Consider the following 14,943-nt stretch of genomic DNA (forward strand, 5'->3'; position numbering starts at 1 on the left):
GGGGATCCTAGCCCGGCCAGGAATGAAATGTTCTGTTTTGTGATGGACATTTCCACATTCAGTGCTGAAATTGCCTAGGTAACTTACACTTATTTAACAATATGTCCCATTGTTTTCAAATACATTTTCTCTTTTATACTTTACAACAGTCCTTTGGTTGAGAGCACACAGCAAGACTAAGGTCACCAGGCATGAATGCTACTGCCCCTCCAGACTTGTCCAAACAAGCCTTCTAACTCCTGAAACAGGGAACTAAAGTTACCTCTTTCCCATGCCTCAAAAAACCTTTAATATTTCCAATGAAAAAAAAAAAACAGAAAAAGCTACACAGACAAAAAGGATTTAGTAAAAGGCAGTGACAAATAGCAGAAAAGAAATTTTACATTTAAAGGCATGGCTCTTCTTTCAAAAGTTTAAATCTTAAATTTCTCTAGGGTTATAAGATTCAAAACAAAATGACTGAGGTGAGGAGAACTCAATCAGGAAATTAATTTTAGAATCTGATCTCTGAACTTAATTTAGTAAATATAAGAAGAATCATAGTCTGTTTTCCTGATAGAATCTCAGCCAATGGGACTGGCTAGTGAATAAGGGAGATAAAATTCATGATGTCTCCTAATAAATAGCTTCTAGAATCATGGGTTGACTCAAGAGAACTTAGTTTCTGGATCATTGCCAAGAAGCTTGAACTATTAGAAGCAAATTGGACATTGGTTTGTAAACTCAGGCACGGGCATCATAAGATGCAAACTGTGTTCATATTTTAATTACATATGTCTGTCCGTCTAGGATTTAAGAAGAATGTTTCACTACCTTGGTTGTACTTCTACGTACGAAAATATGTCCATATTACAACTACTCTATGGTTTCCAGTCTACTTCAAACAGGCAGCTTCCTGTTTATCAACATCAGTCAAGCAGAATACAAATGGAATTGAATTCTTAGTTTTAACTCAAGTGAACAGTTTTCTTAATCCCCCAAAAATCTTTTCATAAATATTTTGGCATCGGTATATGCATATTTCTTGGACTAGAAGTTCGGTCCAGTCTTTTGCTCATCAATTAATTAATTTTCTGCTGTTAGATGATGGGCCCTGGAAAACTTCACCTGCTGCAAAAGAGCTCGGTGAACCTGCCCGCTGAAGGCCTGGAGACCTGTTTTCTACAGGAAGACATTTTTCCCAATGTTTCTGGGCAAACTCACGACAAACAGGGGAGAGCTCCCCTTCTTAATACACTTTGGTGGTCTGAGTGTCATCCTACAGAGCCCAGTCCTGCTGGCTCTGTCTCAAATAAGCGACTCAAAGCCTCACCTATGTCTTCTGCCATTTTATTATTAGCATGAATGAGAACTGAAACAGAGAATTATCAGGAGTTCACGTCTTCCTCTGTAGCTGCAGAGGCTTTGCCAAAAATCTCTGCCCTGTCTTCATCATGAATCCCTAATCCAAATTCAAATGTTTCAATTTCCTCTAATATGATTTCAGGGCCTCTGAATTGTTAAAAAAAAAAAGCTGTGGTGGTTAACTGCCACTTATAACTCATTTAAATGGGATGAATCCCCACAATTCATCTCTTTTCAGTTTCTATAAAATAGTCTCCAATTCCTAAGAAAATGCTTACTGTTTACTAAGAAGACATGTATTTATTTGATTCTTACACTCTTCTACTATTAGTTCTAGTTTCTCCGTTTCCTAGATGAACAATAGATGCCAGTGCAGGAGAAGCCAATAGACTAGAAGAACACAATTAAGTCTCTGCAATTGACATACGATTAACACATTTGTTTAATAGACCCGTGTGTATGTCTTAGAGTAATTCAAACATACAGAATGTACTTTTGTTTTTATTTATCTAAAAAAATGTTGAAACCTTTGGTGTGCATTACTGCAATCCCTTTCTCTCTGACTCTCCCCACCAGGTGCAGGGAACCATCTTCCCAGCTCCCAATTTCAACCCCATGATGGATGCCCAAATGCTGGGGGAAGCACTCCAGGGATTTGGTAAGCCTGGTGATTTCTAGCACCTTTCTTGATCATTTTTTTCCTGTGCTTTACCTTGTCTTAAGACTGTAATATGGGTGTAAACAGCTGATGTCTAACAGAAAGCAAACACTGATTCAAACAAAAAGCTGGGCAAAAAAGTAGAACAAGAAAATAATAGAAAAGATCAACAGAATTGCCTCTCGCAATTGCAGATCTGACCTTGACATGTTTTCGCCTTAGATGCTTAAATGCCTAACAACTAAATGAAATTCCAAACCAAAAAACTTAATCTGGGATAAACATCCTTTTTTCGCCCTTGTTTGTTTTCTAGCCTGTTTCCTTTGAGACTCCCACATCCAGCCAAGTCAGACTTCCTGCTGCTCCCCCGGGGGATCTGCTTTTCCACATCCCTGCAAATTGGCCCAGTAATCCCCCTGCCTGGAAGGCTATATTCTTCTCCCATCTACTTGGAATTCAAATTCTCTTCCTTCAGGAACCCCTTCAATTGAGCCTTCCTCTTTGAACCCTTCTTTGCCCTCCAAACTCATCAGTCGTCCCAAGCCCAGCACCTGCTTCTGCAAGGTCCTGCCTCTGACCCCACCTCCACCAGGCCTGTCCCCTCCCCCCACCCCCGTCACCTGCTGACTGGCCTCTGAGCTCCCAGGGTGGGAGGCTGGGTCAGGTGCTTGTAAGTGCATGTCCAGTGAATGAACTAGAGTTCAGGAAAGAAATGTGGAGAGAAGTGGGAAGTTGTTGAGTTCTTTTAAAAAAGATTTAATCTTTAAGATATGATATGGAGCTGTTAAACATCCAACCTGTCCTAAGGAGACTTCTGGTGAGCACGAAGACGAACACTGACAACAGAAAGGAAACATTTGCATGAAACATAAAAAGCCTTTCATGAGAAAGCAAGCTCTCAGCTTTGAAGACAAGGTCATCTTTACACAAGCTATACTGTCTGTGTGTGTGTGTGTGTGTGTGTGTGTGTGTGTGTGTGTGTGTCCACTAGCAGGACCCTGGAGGAAAACAATAAAGGACTTTGAATGTGCTCTAAAGTCAACATTAAGAGTCCGCAATGCTTATGCCTTTAAAAATATTAATCATCGCTAGAAAAATCTGGAGACAGGGCAACGAACAGTTATGGATTAACTTTTTCTTCAGGAGAATAATTTTTGCTTTAAAACTATAAATCAGAGCAATCTATTCACTGAAAATTCTTCTTTGTGCCAGTTTCAATTTTCCTGTCATCGCAATTTTAGGGTCAGAATTTGGATTCATTTTGACCCTTGTAGGTTTTTGCTCGTCAGTGTTTTAGCTGAAGAATTTCAGGAGGTTTGGGGTTTGACAGCACACCTCTGCTCTAGTACGACAAAGCAAGAACACAGCTCAAGATGCTGTGAAAGTCTATCCATCCTGATGCCCCTGGCAAAGGGCAATCGAAAACGACAATTGCAAATGTTTTCCTCGGCTACTGTGGGGTTTTTCCAGCTTTGCCGAGACACAAATGACCTGTAACATTGTGTAAGTTTAAAGTGTACCATGTGATGATTTCAAAGACGTATATTTTGCTAAATGGTCAACACAATAAGGTTAGTTTACACATCCTTGTTCTCACAGAATTACCATTTTTGTCATTATTGTTATGGTGAGAACATTTACCCTCTACTCTCTTAGCCACTTTCAAGTATGCAATACAGTATTGTTAACTGTAGTCACCATGACGGATGTTAGATCCCCAGAACTTACTCCTCTTATAACTGGAAGTCTGTACACTTTGACTGTCACCTCCCCCTTTCCTCCATTCCCCAGCCCCTGGTTGTTTCTATGAATTCAGCGATTGTGGATTCCATGTATGTGAGATCATACAGTATCTGCATTTCTCTGTCTTATTTCACTTCGCGTAACGCCTTCAAGATTCATCCATGTTGTCACAAATGGCAGGATTTCCTTCTTTCTGTGGCTGAGTAATATTCCATTGTGTGTATCATATTTTCTTTGTTCATTCCTTTGTCGATGGGACACCTAAGTGGTTTCCATGTCTCAGCGATTGTGAATAATGCTGTAATGAGCATGGGGGTGGAGATAACTCTGCAAGATAGCAATTTCATTTCCTGTGGATAAATACCCAGGAGTGGAACTACTGGATCACATGGTAGCTCTATTTTTAATTTTTTGAGGAACCTCCGTAACGTTTTCCATAGTGGTTGCACCAATTTACATGCCCACCAACAGTGCAGGAGGGTTCCCCTTTCTCCACATCCTTGCCAACACTTTTTATCTCTTGTCTTTCAGATGATGGCCGTTCTGACAGGTGAGAGGTGATATCTCACTGTGGTTTTGATTTGCATTTCCCTGATGATTAGTGATGTTGAGCAGCTTTTCGTGTACTTCTTGGCCATCTGTACACCTTCTTGGGAAAAATGTCTATTCAGGTCCTTTGCCCATGTTTTTCAATCAGATTATTATTTTTTTTACTATTGAGTTGTATGAGCTCCTGATACATTGCAGCTATCAACTCCTTATCAGGTATATGATTTGCAAGTATTTTCTCCCATTCTATAGGTTGCCTTTTCACTTTGTTGATTGTTTCTCTTGCTCTGCAGAAGCTTTTGAGTTTAATGTAGTCTCACTTGTTGGTTTTTGACTTGGCTACTGTGTCTTACATAGAAAAATCAGAAAGCAAAAATATTCTCTGACGCAAATGGAAATGAGTAGTTTTAACAAAAATTGTCTTAAGTTGTATAACAATTCACCAAGGAAAAGCAGTACCTCTCAGGTAACGATGTCTAACAGTGCAGTCCACTTGCCAAGTCCTAACTGCGACAAGCTACTTCCCTACCCACGCACTCTTAGAACAACTGCGTTTCTTTTGTCTCAGTTAATATATATAATTTCCAGATCATGCCTATGAGATCCTGGGAAGGGGAACTATTTTTAACCTATATGCCTAACTCACGCTAAAGCTGCGTCCAGGACAAAATGAATCTTTGTGAAACACTGGGTGCTACTTAGACTAGGCGTCCTCACCTGCCCCAGCCCTCACTGACCACCAATATGATGTGAGCCGTAGGGTGTGTGTAGACCTTCTTTACAGAAGTGGAGGGAGTTTCCCTCTATTCCTAGCGGCTGAGTTTTCCTATATTTCCCCTAGAAGCAGTCGTTCAGCATTTACTAATTCATGCTCACGGTGACTTTGTAGAAACCTTTCACTAATAACAAGAATCAACTGTACATCATAAAAACCTATAAGACTGCTATAAGACTGTGACTTTGTAGAAATCTTTCACTAATAACAAGAATCAACTGTACATCATAAAAACCTATAAGACTGCTACGGTTCATCATGTCAGATTTTTCTGTTAAACCGTCGGATAGGAATTATCTAGAAATTCCTGCCCCTAATATAACAGGACAAGAAAGAGAAATAGATACGATGATTCTAAAAAACAAATCAAAATTCTCTGAAATTGCAGAGGACATTATTAATATATCTCAAAATCCAAGGTAATCAAGCAAAAGCATTATTAAAAACTGTGAGAGTTCAATAATTTTTCTGGATACAAAGTCAACATAAAATTTGACATCATTTACTTCATTAAGCAATTATGTGTTAAGAAACAAAGCAAAAATAATATAGCTTGAAATATCAATAGAAATGCAAATATGAATAATTTCAACAAAATCAGGTTTCTTGTTATTTGTAAAAACTCTACAAATCTTTACGAAGTCTTTTAGAAAAGAAAAACACATAATTAATTCAACAGATTCATCATGTTAGTGACAGAAATATAATTTCTCTAAATCGATTCCTAAGTTTACAGTTATTTTAATTGAAATTTTAATAATATTTTTGAGATCCATATGATATTACTCTGAAATATCTCTAGAAGGATAAATGAGCCAGAGTTGCTATGAACTTTGAAAAATGGAGAGTAATTCAGAGAGGTAGGTTGTGGATAATCCCGACAGAACAACAACGAAAACCAGAAGGCTACAAAAATTACGAAGGTGTGACGACAGCAAAATCAACAATGGATCCAATTGAAAAACCTTCTGTTTATTATTAAAAATACGTTCCTCTGGACCGCCCATCACGCAGTCAGCAGATCCCTTCAGAACCACCTAATGTCCCTTGGCTCCAGCGCTGAACCTGGGGCCCCGTGAACCTGATGCTCTGTGCCTTTCTCTACAGGCTGCCTTTGCTCCCAAACCCGAAATCCCAGGCTCTGGAGCTGATCCTCTGCCTCCCTCCCTCCATTCTGCAGCTCCATTTCTCTCCCCTGCATAAATACCTCGCTCCCCCTTTGGGTTCTTCCAGGCACGGTCATCCGTGTATATCCAGTCCTGTGCCCTCATTCACTGGACGTTTTCACATGCAGCTCATCACACTCCCATGAGCCGAACACATCCAGGATGGCTTTAACTTCCAAAAAGATGATCTGCTTAACATCCTAGCACTTTCAACTCATTCTTCTCCTCATCTCCATCATTTGTCAAAGGGAAAGTATACCACACAGAATTCAACAGGCAGGGAAGCCTTTATGAAAGAGGAGAGAGACTGAACTCAGCTCCTCTGAAACAAAAGGCAGGCGAGGTCTGAGCCCTGGGATGTTCTAGAGGTCACAGGGGCGGGGGCCTTGGTCAACACAATGAGGACTTCTGAGGCTGCTCATGGGTACTCAGGGTCCTGCCTGCCACAGAGGCTGGGAGGCAGTGGCTCTATCTTTCCTGGCGATTGTATTTCAAAGGGATGCATCCCAAGTCCTTGAGAAAGGCATTTCTGGGCATTAAAACTGGCAGGTGGTTGGGACAAGATTTATGTCTTGAGGGGAAAAGAAAGAATTTACAACTGCAAGTTTTCTGAAGTAAATGCTCTCAGAAAAAAAGAAGGAAGGAAGGAAGGAAGGAAGAAAGAAAAGAAAGAAGGAAGGAAGGAAGGAAAGAAAGAAAGGAAGGAAGGAAGGAAGGAAGGAAGGAAGAAAGAGAAAGAAAGAAAGGAGGAAGGAAAGAGGTCAAAGGCTTCTAATCAGGAGAAGTTTGTCTGGATTTTGGTCAAGCTGAGGGGATGCTAACACCTTCTTGGTTACTCTACCACCACTAACATTGCAGCTAAATTTCCCTGAAGCAGCTGTGCATTCAGGCGTTTTTTCAGGTTCATGGGTTGGTGCAGGAGGAAGCGGGGCCTCAGAGCCCAGGAGCAGAGCCTCTGTTATGGGGAGGGGCCGCCCACCCCTGGGCAGGGGCATGGTCCCCCCCTCACAGCCCCTTCCCCAGGACTCTTCCTTCTGTTGGGGTCTGGACTGAGGTATGAGGCAGATGCTTCCCTGGGCTGAGCAGCTGGGGTTTGTCAAGTGGACTCAACTGGAGCTCTGTTTTCCCCTGACACTCCAAGGACAAAGTTAATGGCAGGAGCTGAGCTCTGCTGAAGAGGTGAGATGACCATGACTATCACATCTCCTGAGGTCAGGGAAACCTCTCCAAGCGCACATGCACAGAGAGGCTCCTCAGGGGGTCAAAAAGGGAGGGGGCACTACCCCATAATATGTGTTGTCAGACCTCCCGTCAGCCTCAGCGCTGGAATCCATCTTGGCAAAAAGATGTGCACACATACCGGGAGGGCCCTGAGACAGGTCAGATGTGGGAGAAGAAGGGAGATAATTGGCCAGAGGAGAACAGAGACCTGGAAGAACTGTCCCGAATAAGTGATTTAAATCCACTCTCCTCATTCAGGACTCCTGCACTCTTCTCTGGGTGTGTATCTGTGCTTTGCTTCTGCTCTAAATAAATCGCTTCTTTTTTCTCATACTGTGCTTCCAATGAACTCTGTGCCTGCTTTACAATGTCTCTTTGTGGGATTCTTTCTCCAAAGGAGACAATGACCGGGATCCTCTCACCTGCTGACATCAGCACCACAGCAGTTACTTTTGTCTTAATGTACATTTGTTGTAAGTCATATCAAACCGTACAGTAAGAAAGACACGTGGCCAATTCAAACAGGAATCAGCTTGGCGTCCAGGAAAGCCTTTTGTTGGTGGGGTAGGAGGGGTGGTAGAAGAAAGACCACATTCTTCACTCCTCTGTATTTTTATTGAATCCTTTTGAAGGAAAATCTGTAGTTGTAGCATCAAGAGGAGAGACGGGAGGTCCCTCGCCATGTCAGGGGCTGCCCTGTGACCTCCATCTGAGTTGGAATCGTTCCCTGCCTGCTGGAAGCAACACGGGGACAAGCTTGCATGCTGCCTTTGATCCCTGGACACTGAGTTCTTCCTACCTGCAGGGTAGCAGTCTCACGACTCTCCAAATACGCCCCTTTTCCAGGCTGCGACAAGGACCTGCTGATCGACATCCTGACCCAGCGCTGCAACGCGCAGAGGCTGGTGATCGCGGAGGCCTACCTGAGCACCTTCGGCCGGGTGAGTCACTCCCTCCCCACCCCTTTCCAAGGAAATTCCTGAGAAGCCTCAGAACTGGTACCGTTAGCCTTTTCAGCCTCTGATTACAAAGGCTCCCGACTTCACCAAACATCAGAAACGGTTCTTCTGCCTCAAATGTGTTGCACAGGATGTCGGAAAGAGACACATCAATGTGCCTGTGATCCCACCAGCCCTTTCTCAGAAATTGCTCAGCTTCATGAAGTGAAAGTTCTGGTAGCCCGACACCACCACTGGTCCAGTTAGGCTGAAAACACCCCTGCGTCAGGCTCTAGGGAAGGTGCACAAGGGGCTGAAAATCCAAGGCCCCCAAATAAGATCTTTTCCTGCATTTCTCCAGAGGTCCTCACCCACCTCTCAACCCAAGCAAATTCCCCACTAGCTTTCCTTCCCACAGCTGCCCTTGCGCTTAAAAATAGTTTCGGGCAATCAAACTACCCACAGGGCTTTAAAGTCACCGCCCCCAATTTCAAAGCAAGCGGCATTAAAGCTTTCTTTTGTTATGCATTTACACCACAGATTCAGAACAGAAACTCTTCAGGCCAAAAGGACCTGCAACAGCCATTTCTTTGTCAACTGAGCCTTATCCATGAAACGCCATCATAAATCTTTTTCTGTAACGTTAGTCCTTAAAAACTTACTCCATCTCCAAACCTCAGTCTCAACACCTACAGTACGCAAAACAAGGGTATACCTCTGCTTTAGAATGAATGACGAGTCCAAAAAGCCACCGCTGCTCATGAAATTGGCTGAATTAAGCCGTAGTTGGAAACCAGTTTTGCTTTTTCTCCAGGTAAAACTGTTACTTTTCTTATGTTCCAATGACACCAGTGCTAGTTCTCTTTTGAAAGAGCATGTAAAAGCTATACAAGTTGCGGCATTAGTAATCCAATATTGTTTTGATATGCATACTGCCATAAGAGAGGTCATTTTTCAGTAAATTTTTAACCCAAAACTTTGCATACATCTGTGCTTTTCATAGATCAGGTTAACTTCGGTAACAGCATTACTTTATCACTCTCTACAAAATTACCCTAAAACAGATTCAAATAATTCAGAAATGAGGTGCTTACAACTCATCGAACAACGGATCCTCCAGGGTAGAGCACTTACCACACGCCCAAGGTCTCAGAGTGGTCAGATCCCCTGTGCTGAGGTCCCTGGGCACCGGGGAACTTAGGAACCCTTAGGCGAGCTGATAGGGGCCTCTCTGCTCTGAAATGCCCCGTCAGACATCAGTTACCAGGTCTCAGAGTCACTTTTCCTGTCCCGTGTCCCTGGCTCACACTGTCCTGATTTGGGCCCTCACCATGTGTTACCCAGATGGATGTGGAAATGCCCCTCGCCCCCAGAGCTGCTGCCCCCCAGCCCTTCCCCTGCGTACCCCCCAAATTGAAGTCAGAAAGAGTCCAAATCTAAAACTCCACTTTCTTGCTTTAATCCCTGAGCATTAATCTCAATTCCCCTCACAAATACCCATCTGGGCACCGAATTCAACCCACCTGCCCACAGGCTCACCGAGTCCCCCAGCCCCTCTCTGCTCCGCACCTCAAGCCGGCTCACCACCTCCTGCTTCATCCGCCACATCAAAGGCAGGCCCTGCGGTCTGCAAACTGACAGCAGGCTGCCTGGCCCGCCTGGTCCTCCGTGTATTCCAGGGCCCAGACCTGCACAGCCAGGCCACCCTAGACACGCATCCCTGACACCTGACACCGTTGCACCACATCCTCTCCAGCTGCTGCCCCATCCTCTCCTGCAGGCGCCCAGGTCAGGGGGTCATGCTGTCCTCCTCCCCGCCAGGGGTTCAGGTTTACTTACCTCCTGACCCCTCGACCATCACCTCCTGGAAATCAGGGACCGGGTTACTGGCCGCCATCCTTCCCTCCAGAGTCCTGCCTGGGTCTGACACAGAACAGGCACTGCATTTATAGAATTCCACTCTGCCTCTAAAAACAAAGGAGAAAAAGAAAAACATCACTTTAGAATCCAATAGTTAAAAAGAACATTCACAAACTGCCTACATTTCCCTTCTCCCTCATTCCCTGCTCTGGCTGCCCCAGGTCACCCTGCCTGACCTTGGTGAGGGCCCCTTGACCTCCCCCAGTGCTCACGTTCAGAATGATTTCTTCCACCTGGACAAGGTGTGTCTTCTGCTGGCTTTCCCTTTCTGCGGGAGACTTTATAGATTTCTTGTATGTTAATCATTGATATTCCTATATTTTTATTAATGTGAATAATCAAGATTAGAGGGAATTATTTTCTTAGCTACTGAGTAAGGTACAATTCTAGGCATGTTCCATAAATACGTATTATTATATATTTGACTCCTGTCTAACAGCTCCCAAGTTCAAAAAGGAGGTAATACAAATGCTAAAGGAATTAAGAAAAATTTCGATAGAAACGCAGATCACTGTAACAAGCAACTAGAAACTATACAAAGGAGCCAGTCAAAATTAGACAGCTCAATTGCTGAGACAAAAACTGAGCTAAAAGCAATGAATAGCGGACTAAATAATGCAGAAGAACAAATAAGTGATCTGGAAGACAGAATAATGGAAATCACCCAATCAGAACAGCAGACAAAAAGACAAATAAAAAAAGCAACATACGAGACCTATGGGATAATATAAAGTGTACCAACCTATGCTAAATAGGGATCCCAGAAGGAGAAAAAAGAAGAAAGGGGATTGAAAATGTATTTGAAGAAATTATGGCTAAAAACTTCCCAAACCTAAAGAAGGAAACAGCTATCCAGGAACATGAAGCACAGAGGGTCCCAAACAAGATGAATGCAAAAAGACTCACACCAAGGAATATCATAATTGAAATGGCAAAAGTGAAAGACAAAGAGAGGCTTCTAAAGGCAGCAAAAGAAACACAAAGGGAACTCCCATAAGGCTATCAGCTGATCTCTCTGCAGAAACTTTGCAGGCCAGAGGGAGTGGCAATATATATTCAAAGTCCTGAAAGGCAAAAATCTGCAAACTTGGATACTCTACCCAGCATGATTATCATTTAGAACAGAAAGAAAAAGAATCTCAGACAAGAAAAAGCTAAAAGAATATAGCAATGTTAAATCTATCCTAAAAGAAATATTGCAAGGTTTTCTCAAAAGAGAAAAGAAACAACAATCTATAAGAAAAGGAAAAACGTAACAGGAAAGGCAAATATATAAAAGGACTGAAAATCACTTAAATTGGCCAATACATAGATTAAAAACAATCAAAAATTTTTGTAAAAGTGATTGTAACTACAATTAACAGCAAAAGAATAAACATGAAGATAAAAATAGGATGTCAAAATTACAAAATGTGGGAAGGCGAGTAAGAAAATGTAGACCTTTTAGAATGTGTTTGAGCTTATATGACTATCGGTCTAAAGCAATTAGATATGGTTAAGGGTTAACATACTTGAAAATCAGGGTAATTACAAATAAAACACATACAAGAGATTCACAAAAACCAAAAAGAAAGGAGCTCAAGCATAATACAAAAGAAAATCATCAAATCGCAAAAGAAAAAACAAAAAGAAGAAAGGAACAAAAGAGAAACACAAAATCAACTGGAAAACAAGGTTTGAAATGGCAATAAATACATACTTATCAAAAATTACTTTAAATGTCTATAGGCCAAACGCTCTGTTAAAAAGACACAGAGTAGCAGATTGGATAAAAACAAGAACCTACAATATGCTGCCTACAAGGACTCACTTTAGGGCACAAGTCACACAGATTACAAGTGAGGGGTCGGAACAGATATTTCATGCAAATGGAAATGACAAGAAAGCAGCGGTAGCTATACTCATGTCAGACAAAATACACTTTAAAACAAAGGCCATAAAGAAAGACAACGAAGGACACTATATAACGATAAAGAGGATCAATACAAAAGGATATTCCACTCATTAACATATATGCACCCAATATAGGAGCACCTAAATACATAAAACAAATGCTAACAGATATGAAGGGAGAAACTGACAAAAATACAATATAGTAGGAGACTTTAACACCCCACTGACATCAATGGACAGATCTTCCAGACAGAAAATCAGTAAAGCAACAGAGACCCTAAATGACACAATGGAACAGTTTAACTTAATTGACACCTACAGGACACTACATCCAAAAAAATGCCAGAATACACATTCTCTAGTATACATCACATACTAGGAACAAAACAAGCCTCAAGAAATTTAAGAGGAGAGAAATTATTTCAAGCCTCTTTTCTGACCACAACGGCATAAAACTAGAAATCAACCACAGAAAGAATGGGGAAATTATCACATGGAGACTAAACAACACGCTACTGAAAAACAAATGGGTCAATGATGAAATCAAAGAGGAAATCAGAAAATACCTCGAGACAAATGGCAATGAAAACACAGCCTTACAAAACCTATGGGATGCAGCAAAGGCAGTTACAAGAGAGAAGTTCACAGTGATACAGGCCTTCCTCAAGAAACAAGAAAAATCTTAAATTAACAACTTAACCTATCACCTAAAAGAACTAGAAAAAGAAGAAAAAACAAAACCCAAAGTTAGCAAAAGGAATGAAATATTAAAGATCAGAGAGGAAATAAATAGAGATAATCCATAGAAAAAAAATCAGTAAAACCAAGAACTGGTTTTTTGAAAGGATAAAGAAAAAATCAACAAACCTCTAGTCAGGCCCACCAAGAAGAAAAGAGAGAGAACCCAAATAAACAAAATAAGAAATGAAAGAGGAGAGGGCTTCCCTGGTGGCACAGTGGTTGAGAGTCCGCCTGCCGACGCAGGGGACATGGGTTCGTGCCCCGGTCTGGGAAGATCCCACATGCCGCGGAGCGGCTAGGCCCATGAGCCATGGTCACCGAGCCTGTGCGTCCGAAGCCTGTGCTCCGCAACGGGAGAGGCCACAGCAGTGAGAGGCCCGCATAACGCAAAAAAAAAAAAAAAAAAAGAAAGAAATGAAAGAGGAAAAATATCAACTGATACCACAGAAATACCAAAAAAAATTGTAAGAAAATACTTTGAACAGTTATATACCAGCACATTGGACAATCTAGAAGAAATAGGCAAGTTTCTAAAAACATATAACCTGCCAAAATTGAGCCAATAAAAAACAGATAATTTGAACAGACTGATACTAGAAGTGAAATAGAATCTGCAATTAAAAAAAACAAAACAAAAACAAAACTCCCTGCAAACAAAAGTCCAGGACTGGATGGCTCCTCTGGGGAATTCTACCAAACATACAAAGAACTTATACCTATCCTTCTCAAACTCTTCCAAAAGACTGAAGAGGAGGGAACACTCCCAAAGTCATTCTATGAAGCCACCATCACCCTGATACCAAAACCAGACAAAGTCACTACAAAAAAATAGAATTACAGGCCAATATCTTTGATGAATATAGATGAAAAATTCCTCAAAAATATTAGCAAACTGGATCCAACAGCATATTACAAGTAGGACTTATTCCAAGGTCACAACAATGGTTCAACACATACAAATCTATCAATGTGATGCACTACATTAAGAAAAGAAAGGACAAAGTCTCAATAGACACAGAAAAAAGCATTTGATAAAATCAAACATCCATTTGTGATTAAAAACTCTCACCAAAATGGGTATAGAGGGAACATGTCTCAAGATGATAAAAGCCATTTATGACAAACCCACAACCAACATAATAATCAGTGGTGAAAAGCTGAAAACCTTCCCACTAAGTTCTGAAGCAAGACAAAGATGCCCACTCTCACCACTTCTATTCAACATAATATTGGAAGTCCTAGCCACAGCAATCAGACAAGAAAAAGAAATAAAAAGTATCCAAATTCAAAGGGAAGAGGTAAAACTGTCATTATATGCACATGACATGATACTATATATAGAAAACTGTAAAGACCCTGCACAAAAACTATTGAGCAAAGTAGCAGGATACAAAATTAATGTACAGAAATCTGCTGCATTTCTTTACACTAACAATGAAATATCAGAAAGAGAAAATTAAAAAATCAATCCCATTTAAAATTGCTTCAAAATAAAGAAGATACCTAGGCATAAACCTAACCAAGGAGGTGAAAGACCTATATGTTGAGAACTATAAAATGTTGATAAAGAAAACTGAAGATGATTCAAAGAAATGGAAAGATAACCCATGCTCTTGGAAGAATTTATATTGTTAAAATGCCATACTTGGGCTTCCCTGGTGGCGCAGTGGTTGGGGGTCTGCCTGCCAATGCAGGGGACGCGGGTTCGTGCCCCAGTCTGGGAGGATCCCACATGCCACGGAGCAGCTGGGCCTGTGAGCCATGGCCGCTAAGCCTGCACGTCCGGAGCCTGTGCTCCGCAACGGGAGAGGCTGCAGCAGTGAGAGCCCTGGCTACCGCAAAAAAAAAAAAAAATGGCCATACTCCCCTATCATTTAATGTGATCCCTATCAAATTACCCATGACATTTTTCACAGAATTAGAACAAATAATCTTAAAATTTATATGGAACCACGGAAGACCCAGAATTGCCAAAGCAATCCTGAGAAAAAAGAA

General features: G+C 41.6%; 1 protein-coding gene across 1 annotated transcript in view; it reads left to right on the plus strand.

Moving 5' to 3' along the window:
* LOC307189567 (annexin A10-like) overlaps positions 1 to 14,943 on the plus strand; it is a gene marked incomplete at both ends in the record, with an annotated part of 44,645 nt that overhangs the window by 3,929 nt on the left and 25,773 nt on the right. Inside the window, 2 exons of the mRNA XM_079927750.1 lie at positions 1,921 to 2,002; positions 8,303 to 8,397. Coding sequence (XP_079783876.1) covers positions 1,921 to 2,002; positions 8,303 to 8,397 — 177 coding nt within the window. The remainder of the gene's footprint in view (positions 1 to 1,920; positions 2,003 to 8,302; positions 8,398 to 14,943) is intronic.

Source organism: Stenella coeruleoalba (genome assembly GCF_951394435.1).
Source record: "Stenella coeruleoalba genome assembly, chromosome: 7".
In the NCBI taxonomy this organism is placed as follows: domain Eukaryota; kingdom Metazoa; phylum Chordata; class Mammalia; order Artiodactyla; family Delphinidae; genus Stenella; species Stenella coeruleoalba.